We start from the raw sequence: 25,548 nt of genomic DNA, 5'->3' as shown, positions 1-25,548 counted from the left end.
CTCCTCTCTCGCTCTCTCCTCTCTTGCTCTCTCCCTCTCTCTTGCTCTCTCCCTCTCACTCTCTCCCTCTCCCTTGCTCTCTCGCTCTCTCTCTCCCTCTCTCTCGCTCTCTCTCGCACTCTTCCTCTCTCTCGATGTATCTGTCTCTCTCTCTGTTCCTCTCTCTGTCTCTCGCTCTCTCTCTGTCTCACTCTCTCCCCCCCCCTCTGTCTCGCTCTCTACCTCTCTCTCTCGTTCTCTCCCTCTCTCTTGCTCTCTCCCTTTCTCTTGCTCTCTCCCTCTCTCTCTGTCTCTCTCCCTCTCTCTCGCTCTATCCCTCTCTCTCGCTCACTCCCTCTCTCTTTCGCTCTCTCCCTCTCTCGCTCTCTCCTTTCTTGCTCTCTCCCTCTCTCCCTCTCACTCGCTCTCTCCCTCTCTCTCTTGCTCTCTCCCTCTCTCTCGCTCTCTCCCTCTCTCTTGCTCTCTCTCTCTCCCTCTCTCTCCCTCTCTCTCCCTCTCTCTCCCTCTCTCCCCCTCTCTCTCGCTCTCTCTCGCGCTCTCTCCTTCTCTCTCCCTCTCTCTCGATGTCTCTGTCTCTCTCTCTGTCCCTCTCTCTGTCTCTCGCTCTCTCTCTGTCTCTCTCTCTCCCCCCCTCCCTCTCTCTCTCCCCCTCCCTCTCTCTCTCCCTCTCTCTTTCGTTCTCTCGCTCTCTCCCTCTCTCTCTCGTTCCCTCGCTCTCTCCCTCTCTCTCTCGTTCTCTCGCTCTCTCCCTCTCTCTCTCGTTCTCTCGCTCTCTCCCTCTCTCTCTGTTTCTCTCTCTCTCACTTCCCCCTCTCTCTCGCTCTCTCCCTCTCTCTCGCTCTCTCTCTCTTGCTCTCTCCCTCTCTCTCGCTCTCTCCCACTCTCTCTCTCTCTCGCTGTCTCTCGCTCTCTCCCTCTCTCCCTCTCTCTCGCTCTCTCTCGCTCTCTCTCGCTCTCTCCCGCTCTCTCGCTCTCTCCCTCGCTCTCGATGTCTCTCTCTCTCTGTCTCTCTCCCCCCCTCTCGCTCTCTCCCTCTCACTCACGTTCTCTGTCTCTGTCTCGCTCTCTGTCCCTCTCTCTCTGTCTCTCTCCCGCTCTCTGTCTCTCTCCCTCACTCTCTGTCTCTCCCTCTCTCACTTCCCCCTCTCTCTCTCTCTCTGTCTCTCTCCCTCACTCTCTGTCTCTCCCTCTCTCACTTCCCCCTCTCTCTCTCTCTCTGTCTCTCTCCCTCACTCTCTGTCTCTCCCTCTCTCTCTCCCCCCTCTCTCTCTCTCTCTCTGTCTCTCTCCCGCTCTCTGTCACAGAATAAAAGAGGGGAAGGAACTCAGTGAAAACGGGTTTGGGGTAGAATTCACTCTCTCCAAGAGTGGAGAATTCTTTACCCCGGGAAGCTCTGTGAGGGCGAATACTCAGAGATCGCCAGCGGCTGCGATTGAGAGGTGATTGGATTTGATTTATTGTTGTCACGTGTATCGGGATACAGTGAAAAGTATTGTGTCTTGTGCACTCGACAGACAAAGCATACCGTTCATAGAGAAGGAAAGGAGAGGGTGCAGAATGTAGTGTCACAGTCACAGCTGGGGTGTAGAGAAAGATCAGCTTACTGAGGGACAATTTAGCAGAGCCAATCCACCATCTTTGGACACTTAGGGACAATTTTGCACGGCCAATCCTGCAACTCGCACATCTGTTGAATGTGGGAGGAAACCGGAGCACCCGGAGGAAACCCACGCAGACACGGGGAGAACGTACAGACTCCGCACAGACAGTGACCCGAGCCAGGAATCGAACCCAGGTCCCTGGCGCTGTGAGGCAGCAGTGCTAACCCTCTGTACCACTGTGACTTCTGTCAGGTCTCCCCTCAGCCTCCGCCGCTCCAGACAAAACAACCCGAGTTTGTCCAGCGTCTCCTTATAGCTCAGAGCCCCTAATCCAGGCAGCACCTGGTAAACCTCTTCCCCACCCTCTCCAAAGCCTCCACATCCTTCCTGTCATGTGGTGACCAGAATTGAACGCAATGGTCTTTCAGTGCGGCCAAACCAGAGGTTGATAAAGCTGCAACATGACATCCTAACTCTTGTACTCAATGCCCCGACCAATAAAGGCAAGCGTGCCGTCGGACTTCTTCACCACCCTGTCTCCTTGTTCACAACTAACCGATTATTTCTTATCATTAATTTTTGTTGGCAGAGCAACTTAATTAAAAGGAAAGAGGGGAATGTTACTGTGAAATGGGTTTTGTTAAGGGATCTTAAATCGTTTTTTAAAGTTTATTTATTCATGTCACAAGTTGGCTTACATTAACACTGCAATGAAGTTACTGTGAAAATCCCCGAGTCGCCACACTCCAGATACACTGAGGGAGAATTTAGCACGGCCAATCCACCTAACCTGCACATCTTTGGACACGAAGGGGCAATTTAGCATGGCCAATCCACCTAACCTGCACATCTTTGGACACTAAGGGGCAATTTAGCATGGCCAATCCACCTAACCTGCACATCTTTGGACACTAAGGGGCAATTTAGCATGGCCAATCCACCTAACCTACACATCTTTGGACACTAAGGGGCAATTTAGCATGGCCAATCCACCTAACCTACACATCTTTGGACACTAAGGGACAATTTAGCATGGCCAATCCACCTAACCTACACATCTTTGGACACTAAGGGGCAATTTAGCATGGCCAATCCACCTAACCTGCACATCTTTGGACACTAAGGGGCAATTTAGCATGGCCAATCCACCTAACCTACACATCTTTGGACACTAAGGGGCAATTTAGCATGGCCAATCCACCTAACCTACACATCTTTGGACACTAAGGGACAATTTAGCATGGCCAATCCACCTAACCTACACATCTTTGGACACTAAGGGGCAATTTAGCATGGCCAATCCACCTAACCTGCACATCTTTGGACACTAAGGGGCAATTTAGCATGGCCAATCCACCTAACCTGCACATCTTTGGACACTAAGGGGCAATTTAGCATGGCCAATCCACCTAACCTACACATCTTTGGACACTAAGGGGCAACTTAGCATGGCCAATCCACCTAACCTGCACATCTTTGACACTAAGGGACAATTTAGCACGGCCAATCCACCTAACCTGCACATCTTTGGACACTAAGGGACAATTTAGCATGGCCAATCCACTGAACCTGTATATCTTTGAATACTGAGAGGCAATTTAGCATGGCCAATCCACCTAACCAGCATGGCTTTCGGACTGTGGGAGGAAACCGGAGCCCGGGTGAAACGTGCCGATTCCACACAGACAGTGACCCGAGCTGGGAATCGACCCCGGGTCCCAGGCACTGTGAGGCAGCAGTGCTAACCCACTGCGCCACCCTGCAGCCCGTATCTGGCTGGGTTCAGTCCAGCTTCTTTTGAAAAGATGGTTGAAGATGGAGGGGAGAGGTGATGATGGAAAGGTGGGGAATTCAGTTGAGTTCCAGGTAGGTAAGGTGTCAAATTGGGAAGATGTCGGGGGAACAGGATTGGGAGCAGCGAAGACAAACGGTGAGAAGCGAGTGGTGCAAATGGTTCGAAAGAGAGTTTTCTTCTTCATATTTGTTTGATAAGGTTCTTGTTAAAGTTCCTCTCCCTTTTTCAGGAGGATTGTGCAAAAACCTCTTCAAGATATTGGCCACGGTTTTTTTCATTGTGTTCATTATTGCTGTGGTTCCCCTCGCCCTGTTTTGTGAGTATCTTCCTCATTCCCTTTACAGTGTCTCTCCCACAGTGCGGCGCTCCCTCAGCACTGACCCTCCCACAGTGCGGTGCTCCATCAGCACTGACCCTCCCACAGTGCGGCACTCCCTCAGCACTGACCCTCCCACAGTGCGGTGCTCCCTCAGCACTGACCCTCCCACAGTGCGGCACTCCCTCAGCACTGACCCTCCCACAGTGCGGTGCTCCCTCAGCACTGACCCTCCCACAGTGCGGCGCTCCCTCAGCACTGACCCTCCCACAGTGCGGCGCTCCCTCAGCACTGACCCTCCCACAGTGCGGCGCTCCCTCATCACTGACCCACCCACAGTGCGGCGTTCCCTCAGCACTGACCCTCTCACAGAGTGGCGCTCCCTCAGCACTGATCCTCCCACAGTGCAGCGCTCTCTGAGCACTGACACCCCACAGTGCGGCGCTCCCTCAGCACTGATCCTCTCACAGTGCGGTGCTCCCTCAGCACTGACCCTCCCACAGTGCGGCGCTCACTCAGCACTGACCCTCCCACAGTGCGGTGCTTCCTCAGCACTGACCCTCCCACAGTGCGGCGCTCCCTCAGCATTGACCCTCCCACAGTGCGGTGCTCCCTCAGCACTGACCCTCCCACAGTGCGGCACTCACTCAGCACCGACCCTCCCACAGTGCGGCGCTCCCTCAGCACTGACCCTCACACAGTGCGGCGCTCACTCAGCACTGACCCTCCCACAGTGCGGCGCTCCCTCAGCACTGACCCTCCCACAGTGCGGCGCTCCCTCAGCACTGACCCTCCCACAGCGCGGCGCTCCCTCAGCACCGACCCTCCCACAGTGCGGCGCTCCCTCAGCACCAACCCTCCCACAGTGCGGCGCTCCCTCAGCACCGACCCTCCCAACAGTGCGGCGCTCCCTCAGCACCGACCCTCCCACAGTGCGGCGCTCCCTCAGCACCGACCCTCCCACAGTGCGGCGCTCCCTCAGCACCGACCCTCCCACAGTGCGGCGCTCCCTCAGCACCGACCCTCCCACAGTGCGGCGCTCCCTCAGCACCGACCCTCCCACAGTGCGGCGCTCCCTCAGCACCGACCCTCCCACAGTGCGGCGCTCCCTCAGCCCCGACCCTCCCACAGTGCGGCGCTCCCTCAGCACCGACCCTCCCACAGTGCGGCGCTCCCTCAGCACTGACCCCCCCACAGTGCGGCGCTCCCTCAGCACTGACCCTCCCACAGTGCGGCGCTCCCTCAGCACTGACCCTCCCAGTGCGGCGCTCTCTCAGCACCGACCCTCCCACAGTGCGGCGCTCCCTCAGCACTGACCCTCCCACAGTGCGGGGCTCGCTCAGCACTGACCCTCCCACAGTGCGGCGCTCCCTCAGCACTGACCCTCCCACAGTGCGGCGCTCCCTCAGCACCGACCCTCCCACAGTGCGGCGCTCCCTCAGCACTGACCCTCCCACAGTGCGGCGCTCCCTCAGCACCGACCCTCCCACAGTGCGGCGCTCCCTCAGCACCGACCCTCCCACAGTGCGGCGCTCCCTCAGCACCGACCCTCCCACAGTGCGGCGCTCCCTCAGCACTGACCCTCCCACAGTGCGGCGCTCCCTCAGCACTGACCCTCCCACAGTGCGGCGCTCCCTCAGCACTGACCCTCCCACAGTGCGGCGCTCCCTCAACGCTGACCCTCCCTGAGTGCTGGATCTATCCCACCACCTCCACCCGACCCCGCACCAACGCGTGCTCTAAGACGTCTTCTAACCCACCGAGTGGTTGAGAAAAGGATTGGCCAGTTTTGCTTCAAGTGGGTGAGTTAAGAAGGGAGCGGGAGTGGAGAATGGAGGGTTTGTGAAGGTGAGATGGAGGGAGGGAGGGAATCAGACAAAGAACGAAGAAAATCCCAGCACAGGAACAGGCCCTTCGGCCTCTCCAAGCCCGCACCATCCATGCTGCCCCTCTGGACTAAAACCCCCGACCCTTCCGGGGACCCTATTCCCATCCCTATTCATGTATTTGTCCAGATGCCCCTTAAAAGTCACTGTCGTATCAGCTTCCACAACCTCCCCCGGCAGCGAGTTCCAGGCTCCCACCATCCTCTGTGTAAAAAACCTGCCTCGTACATCTCCTTTGAACCTTGCCCCTCGCACCTTAAACCTACGCCCCCTGGTCATTAATAGAACAGACAGGGGAACGGGGTGAGGCCTGAGGTGGAGGGAGATTGAGAGTGGTAGGAAATGAGGGAATTCGGTGCAGCAGAGGTGAGGAGGAGGGAGTGAGGGATATTGAGGGTGATTGAATGGGGTAGGAAGTGAGGGAATTGGGTGCAGGAGGGGAGAGGGATGTAGATGAGGGAGTGAGGGATATTGAGGGTGATTGAAGGACGGAGTGAGGGATATTGAGGGTGATTGAAGGAGGTAGTGAGGGATAGTGAGGGTGTTTGAAGGATGGAGTGAGGGATATTGAGGGTGCTGGAAGGGGGGAGTGAGGGATATTGAGGGTGATTGAAGGAGGGAGTGAGGGATATTGAGGGTGCTGGAAGGGGGGAGTGAGGGATATTGAGGGTGATTGAAGGAGGGAGTGAGGGATATTGAGGGTGATTGAAGGAGGGAGTGAGGGATATTGAGGGTGTTTGAAGGAGGCAGTGAGGGATAGTGAGGGTGTTTGAAGGATGGAGTGAGGGATATTGAGGGTGCTGGAAGGGGGGAGTGAGGGATATTGAGGGTGATTGAAGGAGGGAGTGAGGGATATTGAGGGTGCTGGAAGGGGGGAGTGAGGGATATTGAGGGTGATTGAAGGAGGGAGTGAGGGATATTGAGGGTGTTTGAAGGAGGGAGTGAGGGATATTGAGGGTGTTTGAAGGAGGGAGTGAGGGATATTGGGGGTGATTGAAGGAGGGAGTGAGGGATATTGAGGGTGTTTGAAGGAGGCAGTGAGGGATATTGAGGGTGTTTGAAGGAGGGAGTGAGGGATATTGAGGGTGTTTGAAGGAGGGAGTGAGGGATATTGAGGGTGATTGAAGGAGGGAGTGAGGGATATTGAGGGTGATTGAAGGAGGGAGTGAGGGATATTGAGGGTGATTGAAGGGGGGAGTGAGGGATATTGAGGGTGATTGAAGGAGGGAGTGAGGGATATTGAGGGTGATTGAAGGAGGGAGTGAGGGATATTGAGGGTGTTTGAAGGAGGGAGTGAGGGATATTGAGGGTGATTGAAGGAGGGAGTGAGGGATATTGAGGGTGATTGAAGGAGGGAGTGAGGGATATTGAGGGTGTTTGAAGGAGGGAGTGAGGGATATTGAGGGTGATTGAAGGAGGGAGTGAGGGATATATAAGGGTGATTGAAGGAGGGAGTGAGGGATATTGAGGGTGATTGAAGGAGGCAGTGAGGGATATTGAGGGTGATTGAAGGAGGGAGTGAGGGATATTGAGGGTGATTGAAGGAGGGAGTGAGGGATAGTGAGGGTGCTGGAAAGGGGGGAGAGAGACAGAGAGAATTTGGTGTGAGGGGAGGGGGTGGAGGAGACAGTGAGGGATTTGGAGGGAGCGATTGGGGGAATTCCGGGGGATATATTTGTCCCCCGCTGTCGACAGTCACCGGGGAAGACCCTCCCAGTCATTCTCCAACCCTCAGTCGTCTCCTCCGGGAGTGACGGCGCGCTGTACCGCCCAAACACCAGGAACGTGGGTCACTCAGAATCACCGCTGAACCCAACACTGACCTTGAACTTTACCCTCTGAACTCTAGACTGGGACTACCATCAGCTCCAGGCTAAGCACAGCCAATTGGAGCACAGCTACAACAGCCTACAGGCAAACTACATCCAATTGGAAGAAGGGCACAACAGTCGACAGACCAACTACATCCAATTGGAAGAAGGGCACAACAGACTACAGACCAACTACAGCCAATTGGAAGAAGGGTACAACAGACGACAGACCAACGACAGCCAATTGGAAGAAGGGTACAACAGACTACAGACCAACTACAGCCAATTGGAAGAAGGGCACAACAGACTACAGACCAACTGCAGCCAATTGGAAGAAGGGCACAACAGACTACGGGCAAACTACAGCCAATTGGAAGAAGAGCGCAACAGACTACAGGCAAACTACATCCAATTGGAAGAAGGATACAACAGCCTACAGACCAACTACAGCCAATTGGATGAAGGGTACAACAGACTACAGACCAACTACAGCCAATTGGAAGAAGGGCACAACAGACTACAGACCAACTACAGCCAATTGGAAGAAGGGCACAACAGACTACAGACCAACTACAGCCAATTGGAAGAAGGGCACAACAGACTACAGACCAACTACATCCAATTGGAAGAAGGGCACAACAGACTACAGACCAACTACATCCAATTGGAAGAAGGGCACAACAGACTACAGACCAACTACATCCAATTGGAAGAAGGGCACAGCAGCCTACGGGCAAACTACATCCAATTGGAAGAAGGGCACAACAGCCTCCGGGCAAACTACATCCAATTGGAAGAAGGGCACTACAGCCTACAGACCAACTACATCCAATTGGAAGAAGGGCACAACAGACTACAGGCAAACTACATCCAATTGGAAGAAGAGCGCAACAGACTACAGGCAAACTACATCCAATTGGAAGAAGGGCACAACAGTCTACAGACCAACGACATCCAATTGGAAGAAGGGCACAACAGCCTACGGGCAAACTACATCCAATTGGAAGAAGAGCGCAACAGACTACAGGCAAACTACATCCAATTGGAAGAAGGGCACAACAGTCTACAGACCAACGACATCCAATTGGAAGAAGGGCACAACAGACTACAGACCAACTACATCCAATTGGAAGAAGGGCACAACAGCCTACGGGCAAACTACATCCAATTGGAAGAAGGGCACAACAGTCTACAGACCAACGACATCCAATTGGAAGAAGGGCACAACAGACTACAGACCAACTACATCCAATTGGAAGAAGGGCACAACAGCCTACGGGCAAACTGCAGCCAATTGGAAGAAGAGCACAACAGCCTACGGGCAAACTACATCCAATTGGAAGAAGGGCACAACAGACTACAGACCAACTACAGCCAATTGGAAGAAGGGTACAACAGCCTACGGGCAAACTACAGCCAATTGGAAGAAGGGTACAACAGACTACAGACCAACTACAGCCAATTGGAAGAAGGGCACAACAGACTACAGGCAAACTACAGCCAATTGGAAGAAGGGCACAACAGACTACAGACCAACTACATCCAATTGGAAGAAGGGCACAACAGACTACAGGCAAACTACAGCCAATTGGAAGAAGGGCACAACAGACTACAGACCAACTACAGCCAATTGGAAGAAGGGTACAACAGCCTACGGGCAAACTACAGCCAATTGGAAGAAGGGTACAACAGACTACAGACCAACTACATCCAATTGGAAGAAGGGCACAACAGACTACAGACCAACTACAGCCAATTGGAACATGATTACAGTCGTCAAAACAAGAGCTGCGGCCAGTTGTTGGTCGGGACCCCTGAATTATTGAACACCCTCGTTGATGGTAAGTGTGAGATGACGGTTGGGTGGTATTTAGATCTCCCGAAACCAAGGCGTATCCATGCGGGGAAGCCACCATCTTGAACCCGCTGCAGTCCCCGTGCGTGCGTGTGCGTGTCTGGGGAGGCGATGGTCTCGTGATATTATCGCCAGACTATTAATCCAGAAACACAGCTAACGTTCTGGGGACCCCGGGTTTGAATCCCGCCCATGGCAGATGGTGGAATTTGAATTCAATAAATAAAATATCGGGAATTAAGAATCTGACTCATTGTCAATTGTCGGAAAAACCCATCTGGTTCCCTTTAGGGAAGGAAATCTGCCGTCCTTACCCTGGTCTGGCCTACATTTGACCCAGTAAGAAGTTTAACAACACCAGTAAAGTCCAAAAGGTTTATTTGGTAGCAAAAGCCACAAGCTTTCGGAGCGCTGCCCCTTCTTCAAGTGAGTGGGAATTCTGTTCACAAACAGGGCATATAAAGACACAAACTCAATTTACAGAATAATGGTTGGAATGCGAATATTTACAGCTCATCAAATCTTAAAGGTACAGACAATGTGACTGGAGAGAGCATTAAGACAGGTTAAAGAGATGTGTATTGTCTCCAGACAGGAGACAATACAGTTTCTGCTCAGCGACTCAACAACTGCACAACCTCAAACAGACCATTGTCCGCAGCAAACTACCCAGCCTTCAGAACAGTGACCACGACACCACACAACCCTGCCACAGCAACCTCTGCAAGACGTGCCGGATCATCGACACAGATGCCATCATCACACGTGAGAACACCATCGACCAGGTACACGGTACCTACTCTTGCAACTCGGCCAACGTTGTCTCCCTGATACGCTGCAGGAAAGGATGTCCCGAGGCATGGTACATTGGGGAAACCATGCAGACGCTGCGACAATGGATGAATGAACACCGCTCGACAATCACCAGGCAAGACTGTTCTCTTCCTGTGGGGGAGCACTTCAGCAGTCACGGGCATTCAGCCTCTGATCTTCGGGTAAGCGTTCTCCAAGGTGGCCTTCACGACTCACGACAGCGCAGAGTCGCTGAGCAGAAACTGATAGCCAAGTTCAGCACACATGAGGACGGCCTCAACCGGGATATTGGGTTCATGTCACACTATCTGTAACCCCCACAACTTGCCTGGACTTGCAGAGTCTCACTGGCTGTCCTGTCTGGAGACAATACACACCTCTTTAACCTGTGCTTAACCCTCTCTCCACTCACATTGTCTGTATCTTTAACACTTGATTAGCTGTAAGTATTCGCATTCCAACCATTATTCTGTAAATTGAGTTTGTGTCTTTATAAGCCCTGTTTGTGAACAGAATTCCCACTCACCTGATGAAGGAGCTTAAGGCTCCAAAAGCTTGTGTGGCTTTTGCTGCCAAATCTACCTGTTGGACTTTAACCCGGTGTTGTGAGACTTCTTACTGTGTTTACCCCAGTCCAACGCCGACATCTCCACATCATGACTATATTCAACCCACAGCAATGTGGTTGACTCTCAACTGCCCCCCAAGGCCAACTAGGGATGGGCAATAAATGGTGGCCCGTCCAGCGATGCCCGTGTCCCATCACTGAATAAAAAAATACAGCCCTGTTCGGGAGGGAGTTCCAGGATTTTGACCCCAGCCACAGTGAAGGAACGGGCGATATATTTCCAAGTCAGGGTGGTGTGGGAGGCTCGGAGAGGAACTTGCAGGCGGTGGGTGTTCCCCATGCATCAGCTGCCTCCCCCCCACCCCCCCGCCCCCCCCCCCCTCCCCCCCGCCCCCCCGCCTTGTCTTTCGAGGTGGGTAGAGATTGTGGGTTTGGAAGGTGCTGTCGAAGGAGCCTTGGTGAGTTATTGTCACATGTATTGGGATACAGTGAAAAGTATTGTTTCTTGCGTGCTTTACAGACAAAGCACACCGTTCATAGAGTACAGAGGGGAGAAGGAAAGGAGAGAGAGCAGAGTGTAATTTTTTTTATTCATTTGTGGGACACGGGCGTCGCTGGCCGGGCCAGCATTTACTGCCCATCCCTAGTTACCCTTGGAGGGCAGTACTGAGTAAACCACATCGCTGTGGGACACATGCAGGCCAGGCCAGGGTCAGGACGGCAGATTTCCTTCCCTAAAGGGAACCAGATGGGTTTATCTGACAATCGACAAGGGGTCATCAGTAGATTCTTAATTCTAGATTCTTTTTATTGAATTCAAATTCCACCACCTGCCGTGGGCGGGATTCGAACCCGGGATCCCCAGAACATGAGCTGAGTTTCTGGATTAATAGCCTAGCGATTATGTCACCGGGCCATCGCCTCCCCAGTTACAGCTACAGCTCGGGTGCAGAGAAAGATCAGCTGAATATAAGGTCGGTCCATTCAAAAGTCTGACAGCAGCAGGGAAGAAGCTGTTCTTGAGTCGATCGGTACGTGACCTCAGACTTTTGTATCTTTTTCCTGACGGAAGAAGGTGGAAGAGAGAATGTCCAGGTTGAGTGGGGGGGTCCTTGATTATGCCGGCTGCTTTTCCCGAGGGAGCGGGAAGTGTAGACGGAGTCGATGGATGGGAGGCTGGTTTGCGTGATGGGATGGGACTTTGTTCAAGACCCTTTGTATTTTCTTGCGGTCTTGGGCAGAGCAGGAGCCCCAGACCGAGCTGTGATACACCCGGAAAGGATGCTTTCTGTGGCGCGTCTGTAAAAAGTTGGTGCATGGGGCTGTTTCGGGGATGGAGGGATGGTGCTGTTTCGGGGAGGGAGGGAAGGTGCTGTTTCGGGGATGGAGGGATGGTGCTGTTTCGGGGATGGAGGGATGGTGCTGTTTCGGGGATGGAGGGATGGTGCTGTTTCGGGGATGGAGGGATGGTGCTGTTTCGGGGATGGAGGGATGGTGCTGTTTCGGGGATGGAGGGATGGTGCTGTTTCGGGGATGGAGGGATGGTGCTGTTTCGGGGATGGAGGGATGGTGCTGTTTCGGGAACGGAGGGATGGTGCTGTTTCGGGGATGGAGGGATGGTGCTGTTTCGGGGATGGAGGGATGGTGCTGTTTCGGGGATGGAGGGATGGTGCTGTTTCGGGGACGGAGGGATGGTGCTGTTTCTGGATCCAGGGTTGCAATGGAGGTTAAACCATTTTCTTTGCCCTGATTGCAGATGGCATCAACAGCACTTGCCCCAGGGGCTGGTCAGAATTCAACAAGACCTGTTACTACTTCTCAACGGAGCTGAGCGATTGGCATGGTGCCAACCAGTCCTGCGTGGCTAATTATAGCACCCTCACCATAGTGACCAGCCAGAGCCAGCAGGTAGGCGGGGCGGGATGACGCAGGGAAGGGGGTGGACCGGGGGATGGTGGGGAGGGGGCCGCAGGGGGTGGTCAGCGTAAAGCCTCTCTCAGGTCGCCAGAGGTTCTGCCCTCCCTCAGTCGGTAGGGGACATGGAAAATGGGGGCGCTGCACTGTGGGAGGGTCAGTGCTGAGGGAGCGCCGCACTGTGGGAGGGTCAGTGCTGAGGGAGCGCCGCACTGTGGGAGGGTCAGTGCTGAGGGAGCGCCGCACTGTGGGAGGGTCAGTGATGAGGGAGCGCCGCACTGTGGGAGGGTCAGTGCTGAGGGAGTGCCGCACTGTGGGAGGGTCAGTGCTGAGGGAGCGCCGCACTGTGGGAGGGTCAGTGCTGAGGGAGCGCCGCACTGTGGGAGGGTCAGTGCTGAGGGAGCGCCGCACTGTGGGAGGGTCAGTGCTGAGGGAGCGCCGCACTGTGTGAGGGTCAGTGATGAGGGAGTGCCGCACTGTGGAAGGGTCAGTGCTGAGGGACCGCCGTACTGAGGGAGGGTCAGTGCTGAGGGACCGCCGTACTGAGGGAGGGTCAGTGCTGAGGGAGCGCCGCACTGTGGGAGTGTCAGTGCTGAGGGAGCGCCGCACTGTGGGAGGGTCAGTGCTGAGGGAGCGCCGCACTGTGGGAGGGTCAGTGCTGAGGGAGCGTCGCACTGTGGGAGGGTCAGTGCTGAGGGAGCGCCGCACTGTGGGAGGGTCGGTGCTGAGGGAGCGCCGCACTGTGGGAGGGTCAGTGCTGAGGGAGCGCCGCACTGTGGGAGGCTCAGTGCTGAAGGAGTGCCGCACTGTGGGATGGTCAGTGCTGTGGGAGCGCCGCACTGTGGGAGGGTCAGTGCTGAGGGAGCGCCGCACTGTGGGAGGGTCAGTGCTGTGGGAGCGCCGCACTGTGGGAGGGTCAGTGCTGAGGGAGCGCCGCACTGTGGGAGGGTCGGTGCTGAGGGAGCGCCGCACTGTGGGAGGGTCAGTGCTGAGGGAGCGCCGCACTGTGGGAGGGTCAGTGCTGAGGGAGCGCCGCACTGTGCGAGGGCCAGTGCTGAGGGAGTCCCGCACTGTGGGAGGGTCAGTGCTGAGGGGCGCCGCACTGTGGGAGGGTCAGTGCTGAGGGAGCACCGCACTGTGGGTCAGTGCTGAGGGGCGCCGCACTGTGGGAGGGTCAGTGCTGAGGGAGCGCCGCACTGTGGTAGGGTCGGTGATGAGGGAGCGCCGCACTGTGGGAGGGTCAGTGCTGAGGGAGCGCCGCACTGTGGGAGGGTCAGTGCTGAGGGAGCGCCGCACTGTGGGAGGGTCAGTGCTGAGGGAGCGCCGCACTGTGGGAGGGTCAGTGCTGAGGGAGCGCCGCACTGTGGGAGGGTCAGTGCTGAGGGAGTGCCGCACTGTGGGAGGGTCAGTGCTGAGGGAGCGCCGCACTGTGGGAGGGTCGGTGCTGAGGGAGCGCTGAGATACCGGAGTTGTGTGTGTGAGAGAGGGGGTTAGATAAACTTCCTTGATGATCACCTCAGGATGATAGGAGACACCTGGAACTCTGGTGAAGGGCCGGCGTACATTGCTGACGTTCTCACTCCGTTTTGAATTCCCTCACATTTGTTCTCTTGTCCTCCAGAACTTCATTGAGAATCACGACCGTGCGAAGCGCTGGATCGGGTTAACTGACCTGGACCAAGTTGGCGTCTGCCTCTGGGTGAATGGCAAGCGGTTGGCGAAGGGGTAAGTACCCTCTGGCCCGCAGCGAGGGCAGGGAAGGCCCCAGGCTTCATCACCGGCCTGCAGTGCCTACAGGACTGGTGACTCACCACATCCACCCCGACACCAACCCCGGCAGCAAAGGGATGGTCAATAAACAGCACCCTCCCCACTCAGAGACGCCTCGGAGCTCTCCACGGCTGTTGTGAAGTCACACGGGCCTTTGTTTAAACCATGGTGTTGAAGCCTGCCCTGATGTTATCTACATTCTGTCAGCTCCTTGGACTTCATTAAATATCCCATCATTTATTCCCCCATCCCTAATTGCCCCCTCGAGAAGGGGGTGGGATGGCCGCCATCTTGAACCCGCTGCGGTCTCGGTGTGTGGGTGGTGTAGGTACACCCACTGTGCTGTTAGGGAGGGAGCTCCAGGATTTTGACTCCAGCCACAGTGAAGGAACAGCCGATATGTTTCCAAGTCAGGTTGGGGGGTGATCGGAGGGGGGATCTTGCAGGCGGTGGGTGTTCCCCATGAGTCTGCTGCCCCCACCGCCTCCCTCCCCCTCACCTTCTCCCTGAGTCACTGTCTGTGCGGAGTCTGCACGTTCTCCCCGTGTCTGCACGTTCTCCCCGTGTCTGCGTGGGTTTCCTCCGGGTGCTCCGGTTTCCTCCCACAATCCGCTGGTTCGGTGCATTGAACATAGAACATAGAACAGTACAGCACAGAACAGGCCCTTCGGCCCACGATGTTGTGCCGACCTTCATCTGAAACCAAGATCAAGCTATCCCACTCCCTACCATCCTGGTGTGCTCCATGTGCCTATCCAATAACCGCTTAAATGTTCCTAAAGTGTCTGACTCCACTATCACTGCAGGCAGTCCATTCCACACCCCAACCACTCTCTGCGTGAAGAACCTACCTCTGATATCCTTCCTATATCTCCCACCATGAACCCTATAGTTATGCCCCCTCGTAATAGCTCCATCCACCCGAGGAAATAGTCTTTGAACGTTCACTCAATCTATCCCCTTCATCATTTTATAAACCTCTATTAAGTCTCCCCTCAATCTCCTCCGCTCCAGAGAGAACAGCCCCAGCTCCCTCAACCTTTCCTCATAAGACCGACACTCCAAACCAGGCAGCATCCTGGTAAATCTCCTCTGCACTCTTTCCAGCGCTTCCACATCCTTCTTATAGTGAGGTGACCAGAACTGCACGCAATATTCCAAATGTGGTCTCACCAAGGTCCTGTACAGTTGCAGCATAACCCCACGGCTCTTAAACTCCAACCCCCTGTTAATAAAAGCTAACACACTATATGCCTTCTTCACAGCTCTATCCACTTGAGTGGCAACCTTTAGAGATCTGTGGATATGGACCCCAAGATCTCTCTGTTCCTCCACAGTCTTCAGAACCCTACCTTTGACCCTGTAATCCACATTTAAATTAGTCCTACCAAAATGAATCACCTCACATTTATCAGGGTTAAACTTCATTTGCCATTTTTCAGCCCAGCTTTGCATCCTATCTATGTCTCTTTGCAGCCTACAACACCCCTCCACCTCATCCACTACTCCACCAATCTTGGTGTCATCAGCAAATTTACTGATCCACCCTTCAGCCCCCTCCTCTAAGTCATTAATAAAAATCACAAAGAGCAGAGGACCAAGCACCGATCCCTGCGGCACTCCGCTAGCAACCTGCCTCCAGTCCGAAAATTTTCCATCCACCACCACCCTCTGTCTTCGATCAGACAGCCAGTTACCTATCCAATCGGCCAACTTTCCCTCTATCCCACACCTCCTTACTTTCATCATAAGCCGACCATGGAGGACCTTATCAAACGCCTTACTAAAATCCATGTATATGACATCAACCGCCCTACCTTCATCAACACACCTAGTTACCTCCTCAAAGAATTCTATCAAATTTGTGAGGCACGATTTGCCCTTCACAAATCCGTGCTGACTATCCCGGATTAATCCGCATCTTTCTAAATGGTCGTAAATCCCATCCCTAAGGACCTTTTCCATCAATTTACCAACCACCGAAGTCAGACTAACCGGTCTATAATTACCAGGGTCATTTCTATTCCCTTTCTTAAACAGAGGAACAACATTTGCCACTCTCCAGTCCTCTGGCACCATCCCCGTGGACAGCGAGGACCCAAAGATCAAAGCCAAAGGCTCTGCAATCTCATCCCTCGCCTCCCAAAGAATCCTAGGATACATTTCATCAGGCCCAGGGGACTTATCGACCTTCAGTTTATTCAAAACTGCCAATACATCCTCCCTCCGAACATCTATTTCCTCCAGCCTATTAGCCTGTAACACCTTCTCTTCCTGAAAAACATGGCCCCTCTCCTTGGTGAACACTGAAGAAAAGTATTCATTCATCACCTCGCCTACCTCTACTGATTCCATACACAAGTTCCCACCACTGTCCTTGACCGGCCCTAACCTCACCCTGGTCATTCTTTTATTCCTCACATAAGAGTAAAAAGCCTTGGGGTTTTCCTTGATCCGACCCGCCAAGGACTTCTCATGTCCCCTCCTAGCTCTCCTCAGCCCCTTTTTCAGCTCGTTCCTTGCTAACTTGTAACCCTCAGTCGAGCCATCTGAACCTTGTTTCCTCATCCCTACATAAGCTTCCCTCTTCCTTTTCACAAGACATTCCACCTCTTTTGTGAACCACGGTTCCCTCACTCGGCCATTTCCTCCCTGCCTGACAGGGACATACCTATCAAGGACACCCAGTATTTGTTCCTTGAAAAAGTTCCACTTTTCATCAGTGCCTTTCCCTGACAGTTTTTGTTCCCATCTTATGCCCCCTAATTCTTGCCTAATCGCATCATAATTACCTCTCCCCCAATTGTAAGCCTTGCCCTGCCGTCCGGCCCTATCCCTCTCCATTGCAATAACAAAAGACACCGAATTGTGGTCACTATCTCCAAAGTTCTCTCCCACAACCAAATCTAACACTTGGCCCGGTTCATTTCCCAGTACCAAATCCAATGTGGCCTCACCCCTTGTCGGCCTATCCACATATTGTGTCAGGAAACCCTCCTGCACACACTGCACAAAAAGTGCCCCATCCAAACTATTTGACCTACAAAGGTTCCAATCAATATTTGGAAAGTTAAAGTCCCCCATGACAACTACCCTGTGACCCCCACACGTATCCATAATCTGCTTAGCAATTTCTTCCTCCACATCTCTATTACTATTTGGGGGCCTATAGTAAACTCCTAGCAACGTGACCGCTCCTTTCCTGTTTCTAACTGCAGCCCATATTACCTCAGTGTGCATATCCCCCTCAAAGTGCTTTTCCGCAGCCGTTAAACTATCCTTGATTAACAATGCTACTCCTCCACCTCTTTTACCAGCTTCCCTACACTTACTGAAACATCTATACCCCGGAACGTCCAACAACCATTCCTGTCCTTGTTCTACCCACGTCTCCGTAATGGCCACAACATCGTAGTCCCAAGTAGCAATCCACGCCCCAAGTTCATCCACCTTGTTCCGGATGCTCCTTGCATTGAAGTAGACACACTTCAACCCATCTTCCTGTCTACCGGTACCCACCCTTGACCTTGATACCTTCCCCAATACCTCACCACCCTCAACACTGACTTCTGGACTACAACTCCTTTTCCCACTCCCCTGACAAATTAGTTTAAATCCCCCTGAAGAGCCGTAGCAAATTTCCCTCCCAGGATATTGGTGCCCCTCTGGTTCAGGTGCACCCCGTCCTGTTTGTAGAGGTCCCACCTTCCCCAGAACGTGTTCCAATTATCCACGTATCTGAAACCCTCCCTCCTGCACCATCCCTGCAACCACATGTTTAAGTGCACTCTCTCCCTGTTCCTCAACTCGCTATCACGTGGCACCGGTAGCGTACCAGAGATGACCACATGTTTTGTCTTTGCTCTCAGCTTCCAGCCGAGCTCCCGAAATTCCTGTTTTAAATCCCCGTCCCTTCTCTTACCTATGTCGTTGGTACCAATGTGTACCACGACTTGTGACTGTTTCCCCTCCCCCTTAAGAATCCGGAAAACACGGTCCGAGACGTCACGGACCCTGGCATCCGGTAGGCAACAAACCATCCTCGAGTCTCTTTTGCTGCCACAGAACCTCCTATCTATCCCTCTAACTAACGAGTCCCCAATAACTATTGCCCTCCCGCTCTCCTCCTTACCCTCCTGAGCCACAGGGACGGACTCAGTGCCGGAGATCCTCTCACTGCGGCTCACCACTGGTATGTCGTCCCCCTCAACCGTATCCAAAGCGGAATACTTATTGCTAAGGGGAATGACCACAGGGGATCCCTGCACCGACTGCTTCTTCCCAGCCCCTCTCACCGTCACCCATCTATTTTCATTCCGCGGAGTAACTGTATCCCTGAAGCTTCTGTCTATGGCCATCTCTGCATCCCTAATGATCCTAAGTTCCTCCAACTCCAGCTCCAGTTCCCTTACACGGTTTTGGAGGAGCTGCAGATGGATGCACTTCTCACAGGTATAATCAGCAGGGACACTGACGTCGTCCCTCACCTCGAACATAGTGCAAGAGGAACATTGCACTGCCTTCACACCCATCCCCTCTAGATACCTTGCCAGTACCAGGTAGAAACAGCAAAAAATGAATTAACTCACCCCTGCTCGCCCAAGCCCTGTGAGCCAAAGCCCTCACAGGGCTTTGGCCGTGCTAAATCCTCCCTCAGTGTTACCCGGAGGGTGGCGAATAGGGGATTTTCACAGTAACTTCATTGCAGTGTTAATGTAAGCCTACTTGTGACTAATAGATAAACTTTGAACTTTAATGTCAGCCAACTTGTGACACTAATAAATAAAAGTTAAAACTTCTTGGTGGGTGGAGGTGGTGGGTTTGGAAGGTGCTGTGGAAGGAGCCTTGGTGAGTCGCTGCGGGGCATCTTGTAGACGGTACACACGGCTGTCGCTGTGTGTCAGTGGTGGAGGGAGTGAGTGTCGAAGGTGGGGGTTAGCGTGTCGATCGAGCGGGGGGAGGGGAGGCGGAGGGGCTGCTTTGTCCCGGATGGTGTCGAACTTCTCCAGTGTTGTTGGGAGCCGCGCTCATCCAGGCGAGTGGAGAGTGTCCCATCACACTCCTGACTTGTGTCCTTGGAGATGGTGGGACAGACTTTGGTCGGGGGTGAGGGGGGTGGGGTGGGGAGGGGACTCAGTACAGGGGGAGTCAGGAGGTGAGTGACTCTCCGCAGGATTCCCAGCCTCTGAACTGGTGCAATGATTAGTTTTATCCTTATCTCATTCTGCATGTGGCACCCACGATCTTTTTACTTTCCTGGTCTAGTCCATGTAATCAGCCCTGCCACAATTGGATTGTTTACACAGAGCGTGAGCGTTGCTGCCTCACAGCGCCAGGGAACCGGGTTCAATTCCCAGCTCGGGTCACTGTGCGGAGTCTGCACGTTCTCCCCGTGTCTGCGTGGGTTTCCTCCGGGTGTTCCAGTTTTCTCCCACAGTTCGAAAGATGTACAGGTTGGGTGGATTGGCCGTGCTAAATTGCCCCTTAGTGTCCAAAGATGTATAGATTAGGTGGATTGGCCATGCTAAATTGTCCCTCAGTGTCCAAAGATGTGTAGATTAGGTGGATTAGCCATGCTAAATTGCCCCTCAGTGTCCAAAGATGTGTAGGTTAGGTGGATTGGCCATGCTAAATTGCCCCTTAGTGTCCAAAGATGTGCAGGTTAGGTGGATTGGCCATGCTAAATTGTCCCTTAGTGTCCAAAGATGTGTGGGTTAGGTGGATTGGCCATGCTAAATTGCCCCTCAGTGTCCAAAGATGTGCAGGTTAGGGGGATTGACCATGCTAAATTGCCCCTTAGTGTCCAGAGATGTGCAGGTTAGGTGGATTGGCCATGCTAAATTGCCCCTTCGTGTCCAAAGATGTGCAGGTTAGGGGGATTGACCATGCTAAATTGCCCCTTAGTGTCCAGAGATGTGCAGGTTAGGTGGATTGACCATGCTAAATTGCCCCTTAGTGTCCAGAGATGTGCAGGTTAGGTGGATTGACCATGCTAAATTGCCCCTTAGTGTCCAGAGATGTGCGGGTTAGGGGGAGTTGTCCCTTGGTGTCCAGTGAAATGGGGTTCCCGGGATTCTGGCCGTATTGTTTAGTCCCAAGTGAGATCACCGGGCCCTGGGGAGGGGGTTGCAATAGAGAGCAAGTTCGGGAGGAGGAGGAAGAGGAGGGTTGATTGGCTGGGAAAGGATCTCGACGGTTCCCACGCCAGCGACTTGCTGACTTGTTGCTTTTTCCCGGCAGGTTTTGGGCCAGGGGGGAGCCAAATAACCAGGGCAAGGAACGGTGCGTCACCAAAGGGGCGCGATACCATCCCAACAAATGGAACAATGATGTCTGCTCTGCCAGACACCGCTGGATTTGTCAAACCAGCTTATTTGAGTGCCTGGCACGGCGATTTGGACTTGAGCCGTTGCTTCGCCAATAGGCCTGTGGATTCTTCTATTTAAGAAACGTTTTGAACTCTCTACTCCCCGGTGTCGCTGTTACAACACCATCACTTCCTGTTTTCACACTCTTGTATTCAGACTTGGCCTCTTGGCCCACTCGATAAAACACCGACAAGTCATCATTCCTGGAAATGTTCTGACAATCTTGTCATGAGAATCTATATCCCCTTTTGCAATGGTGACTACAACTGTGCACGGTGCTCCCAGTGTGGTCTAACCGAGGGATACGGAGACCGGAACTGTGCACGGTGCTCCCAGTGTGGTCTAACCGAGGGATAGGGAGACCGGAACTGTGCACGGTGCTCCCAGTGTGGGTCTAACTGAGGGATAGGGAGACCGGAACTGTGCACGGTGCTCCCAGTGTGGGTCTAACTGAGGGATAGGGAGACCGGAACTGTGCACGGTGCTCCCAGTGTGGTCTAACCGAGGGATACGGAGACCAGAACAGTGCATGGTGCTCCCAGTGTGGGTCTAACCGAGGGATAGGGAGACCGGAACAGTGCACGGTGCTCCCAGTGTGGTCTAGCCGAGGGATACGGAGACCGGAACTATGCACGATGCTCCCAGTGTGGTCTAATTGAAGGATACAGAGACCGGAACTGTGCATGGTGCTCCCAGTGTGGGTCTAACTGAGGGATGCGGAGACTGGAACTGTGCACGGTGCTCCCAGTGTGGGTCTAACCGAGGGATATGGAGACCGGAACGGTGCACAGTGCTCCCAGTGTGGGTCTAACTGAGGGATACGGAGACGGGAACTGTGCACGGTTCTCCCAGTGTGGGTCTAACCGAGGGATAGGGAGACCGGAACTGTACACAGTGCTCCCAGTGTGGGTCTAACCGAGGGATATGGAGACCGGAACGGTGCACAGTGCTTCCAGTGTGGGTCTAACCAAGGGATACGGAGACTGGAACTGTGCACAGTGCTTCCAGTGTGGGTCTAACCAAGGGATACGGAGACTGGAACTGTGCACGGTGCTCCCAGTGTGGGTCTAACCGAGGGATACGGAGACGGGAGCTGTGCACGGTGCTCCCAGTGTGGGTCTAACTGAGGGATACGGAGACTGGAACTGTGCACAGTGCTCCCAGTGTGGGTCTAACCGAGGGATACGGAGACTGGAACTGTGCACGGTGCTCCCAGTGTGGGTCTAACCGAGGGATACGGAGACCGGAACTGTGCACGGTGCTCCCAGTGTGGGTCTAACTGAGGGATACGGAGACGGGAACTGTGCACGGTTCTCCCAGTGTGGGTCTAACCGAGGGATAGGGAGACCGGAACTGTACACAGTGCTCCCAGTGTGGGTCTAACCGAGGGATATGGAGACCGGAACGGTGCACAGTGCTTCCAGTGTGGGTCTAACCAAGGGATACGGAGACTGGAACTGTGCACAGTGCTTCCAGTGTGGGTCTAACCAAGGGATACGGAGACTGGAACTGTGCACGGTGCTCCCAGTGTGGGTCTAACCGAGGGATACGGAGACGGGAACTGTGCACGGTGCTCCCAGTGTGGGTCTACCTGAGGGATACGGAGACTGGAACTGTGCACAGTGCTCCCAGTGTGGGTCTAACCGAGGGATACGGAGACCGGAACTGTGCACAGTGCTCCCAGTGTGGGTCTAACCGAGGGATACGGAGACCGGAACTGTGCACGGTGCTCCCAGTGTGGGTCTAACTGAGGGATACGGAGACGGGAACTGTGCACAGTGCTCCCAGTGTGGGTCTAACCGAGGGATACGGAGACCGGAACTGTGCACGGTGCTCCCAGTGTGGGTCTAACCGAGGGATACGGAGACGGGAACTGTGCACAGTGCTCCCAGTGTGGGTCTAACCGAGGGATACGGAGACCGGAACTGTGCACGGTGCTCCCAGTGTGGGTCTAACCGAGTGATACGGAGACCGGAACTGTGCACGGTGCTCCCAGTGTGGGTCTAACCGAGGGATAGGGAGACTGGAACCGAGTACAGCGCAGGAACTGGCCCTCCGGCCCTCCAAACCCTTGCCGATCATGCTGCCCGAACTAAACAAAAAACCTCTGCCCTCACTCGGTGCGTATCCCTCGATTCCCTCCCTATTCATGGACCCATCCAGATGCCTCTTAAATGTTGTTAATGTCCCCGCTTCCACCACCTCCTCTGGCAGCGTGTTCCAGGCACCCACCACTCTCTGCGTGAAAAACATCCCCCGCACATCTCCCTTACACTTTCCCCCCTCTCACCTTGAACCTGTGCCCCCTCCGTGTCATTGACACTTCCACCCTGGGGAAAAAGCCTCTGACTGTTCCCCCTGTCTCTGCCTCTCCATCATTTTGTAGACCAGCCTCAGTCTTTCCAGTGGAAACAATCCCAGTTTATCCAACCTCTCCTCATAGCCAACACCCTCCGGACCAGGCAACATCCTGGTGAACCTTCCTTACACTCTCTCCAAAGCTTCCAACATCCTTCTGGTAGTGTGGCGACCAGAACTGCGCACAATACTCCAAACGCGGCCTGACCAAGGCTTTATATCGCTGCAACATGATTCCCCAACTCTTGTACTCGATGCCCCGGCCGATGAAGGCAAGCGCGCTGTACGCCTTCTTAATCACCGTAGCCACCTGTGTTGCCACTTTTAGGGAACTGTGGACCTGCCCGCCCAGATCCCTCTGTATGTTAATGTTCCTTAAGTTCCTCGTAACTTATTTCCTCCATTCCCTCCGCCTCCTGTACACTTAAGATGTGCGGCCAAATTACTCTCCAACCCCCTTTTCAAGTTCGCTGATGATGTCACTGTCGTGGGTCGGATCTCAAACAATGACGAGATGGAGTGCGGGAAGGAGATAGAGAATCTGGTGAACTTGTGCAACGGTAATAATCTCTCCTCAGTGTCAACAAAACGAAGGAGATTGTCATCGACTCCAGGAAGCATTGTGAAGGACATTCCCCTGTCTACATCAACGGGGACAAAGGAGAAATGGTCGACAGCTTCGAGTTTCGAGGTGTCCAGATCACCAACAACCTGTCCTGGTCCCTCCACGCCAACGCTATGGTTAAGAAAGCCCCACCAACACCTTTGCTTTCAAGTTTAAAGGTTTATTTATTATTGTCACAAGTCGGCTTGCATTAACACTGCAATGAAGTCACTGTGAAAATCCCCTCGTCGCCACACTCCGACACCTGTTCGGGTAAACTGAGGGGGAATTTAGCACGGCCAATGCACCTTAACCAGCACGTCTTTCGGACTGTGGGAGGAAACCGGAGCGCCCGGAGGAAACCCACTCAGACACGGGGAGAACGTGCAGACTCCACACAGACAGTGACCCAAGCCGGGAATCAAACCCACGTCCCTGGCGCTGTGAGGCAGCAGTACGAACCAATGTGCCACCGTTTAAGGAAATTTGGCATGTCAGCTACAACTCTCACTAACCTTTACAGATGCCCCATAGAAAGCATCCTTTCTGGGTGTATCACAGCTTGGTCTGGGCTCCTGCTCTGCCCAAGACCGCAAGAAACTACAAAGGGTCGTGAATGTAGCCCAGTCCCATCACGCAAACCCAGCCTCCCATCCATTGACTCCGTCTACACTTCCCGCTGCCTCGGGGAAAAGCAGCCGGCATAATCAAGGACCCCCACTCACCCCGGACATTCTCTCTTCCGCCTTCTTCCGTCGGGAAAAAGATACAAAAGTCTGAGGACACGTACCGACCGACTCAAGAACAGCTTCTTCCCTGCTGCTGTCAGACTTTTGAATGGACCTACCTTACATTGAGTTGATCTTTCTCTACACCCTCGCTGTGACTGTAACACTACATTCTGCACCCTCTACTTTCCTTCTCTATGAACGGTATGCTTTGTCTGTATATCGCGCAAGAAACAGTACTTTTCACTGTATCCCGGTACATGTCACAATAATAAATCAGATCCAACCCTTTTCCTTCTCCCCTCTGTACTCTATGAACGGCATGTTTTGTCTGTATAGGCAGAAGAAACGATACTTTTTACTGTATCCCAGTACATGTGCAACCTGGTGTTTTTTCTGGGGGCGGGGAGTTAGGCACCAGTGCGTCTCCGCTCAAAGGGGAAAGGCCTGGAAATGTTGTGTGACCCAGGAGCAGAGTGCCACAATCACAGGGCGTCCCACACAGGTGACGGGCAGAAGGGAACAGGGAGACATCCCGGAGGAAACCCCAAGCGGGGCACCGGTTTGCGTGTCCACAAGATGTCCCATCTAAGGAGAAAGAGGAGAGAGACAGAGGCTGAAAGCAGCAGAAAAAGGGCTGCTGTTGGGAGGCTTGTAGTGGAGTGGGCTCAGGTGAAGCCCTGGGGATTGCGAAACTCCATGTTGACTGCAAGGTAGGTCCATTCAAAAGTCTGACGGCAGCAGGGAGGCAGCTGTTCTTGAGTCGGTTGGTACGTGTCCTCAGACTTCTGTATCTTTTTCCTGAAGGCAGAAGGTGGAAGAGAGAATGTTTAGGACGCGTGAGGTCCTTAATTATGCTGGCAGCTTTTCCTGAGGCAGCAGGAAGTGTAGACGGAGACAAAGGATGGGAGGCTGGTTTGCGTGATGGATTGGGCTACATTCACGACCCTTTTGTAGTTCCTTGCGGTCTTGGGCAGAGCAGGAGCCCAGACCAAGCTGTGATACAACCAGAAAGAATGTTTTCTATGGTGCATCTGTAAAAGGTGGTGAGAGTCGTAGCAGACATGCCAAATTTCCTTCGTCTTCTGAGAAAGTAGAGGTGTTGGTGTGGCTTTCTTAACTATAGTGTCGGAGCTTTGGGCGACAGGATCAGAAGAGGAG

At 53.8% G+C, this 25,548-nt stretch overlaps 1 protein-coding gene across 1 annotated transcript; it reads left to right on the top strand.

The window, feature by feature from the left end:
- Positions 1–1,413: 1,413 nt before the first annotated feature.
- Positions 1,414–25,258, top strand: LOC144486807 (uncharacterized; the record flags this gene model as incomplete). The annotated part of the gene is made up of 6 exons (XM_078204826.1): positions 1,414–1,439; positions 3,626–3,712; positions 7,448–9,250; positions 12,402–12,553; positions 14,181–14,284; positions 20,570–25,258. Coding segments are annotated over 6 exons (2,356 nt in total), but the record flags the coding sequence as incomplete, so codon positions are not given.
- Positions 25,259–25,548: the final 290 nt, after the last annotated feature.

Source organism: Mustelus asterias, unplaced genomic scaffold (assembly GCF_964213995.1).
Source record: "Mustelus asterias unplaced genomic scaffold, sMusAst1.hap1.1 HAP1_SCAFFOLD_472, whole genome shotgun sequence".
Classification (NCBI taxonomy): Eukaryota; Metazoa; Chordata; class Chondrichthyes; order Carcharhiniformes; family Triakidae; genus Mustelus; species Mustelus asterias.
Note: the sequence above shows the minus strand (reverse complement) of the source record. Positions and strands in the feature narration are given on the sequence as shown.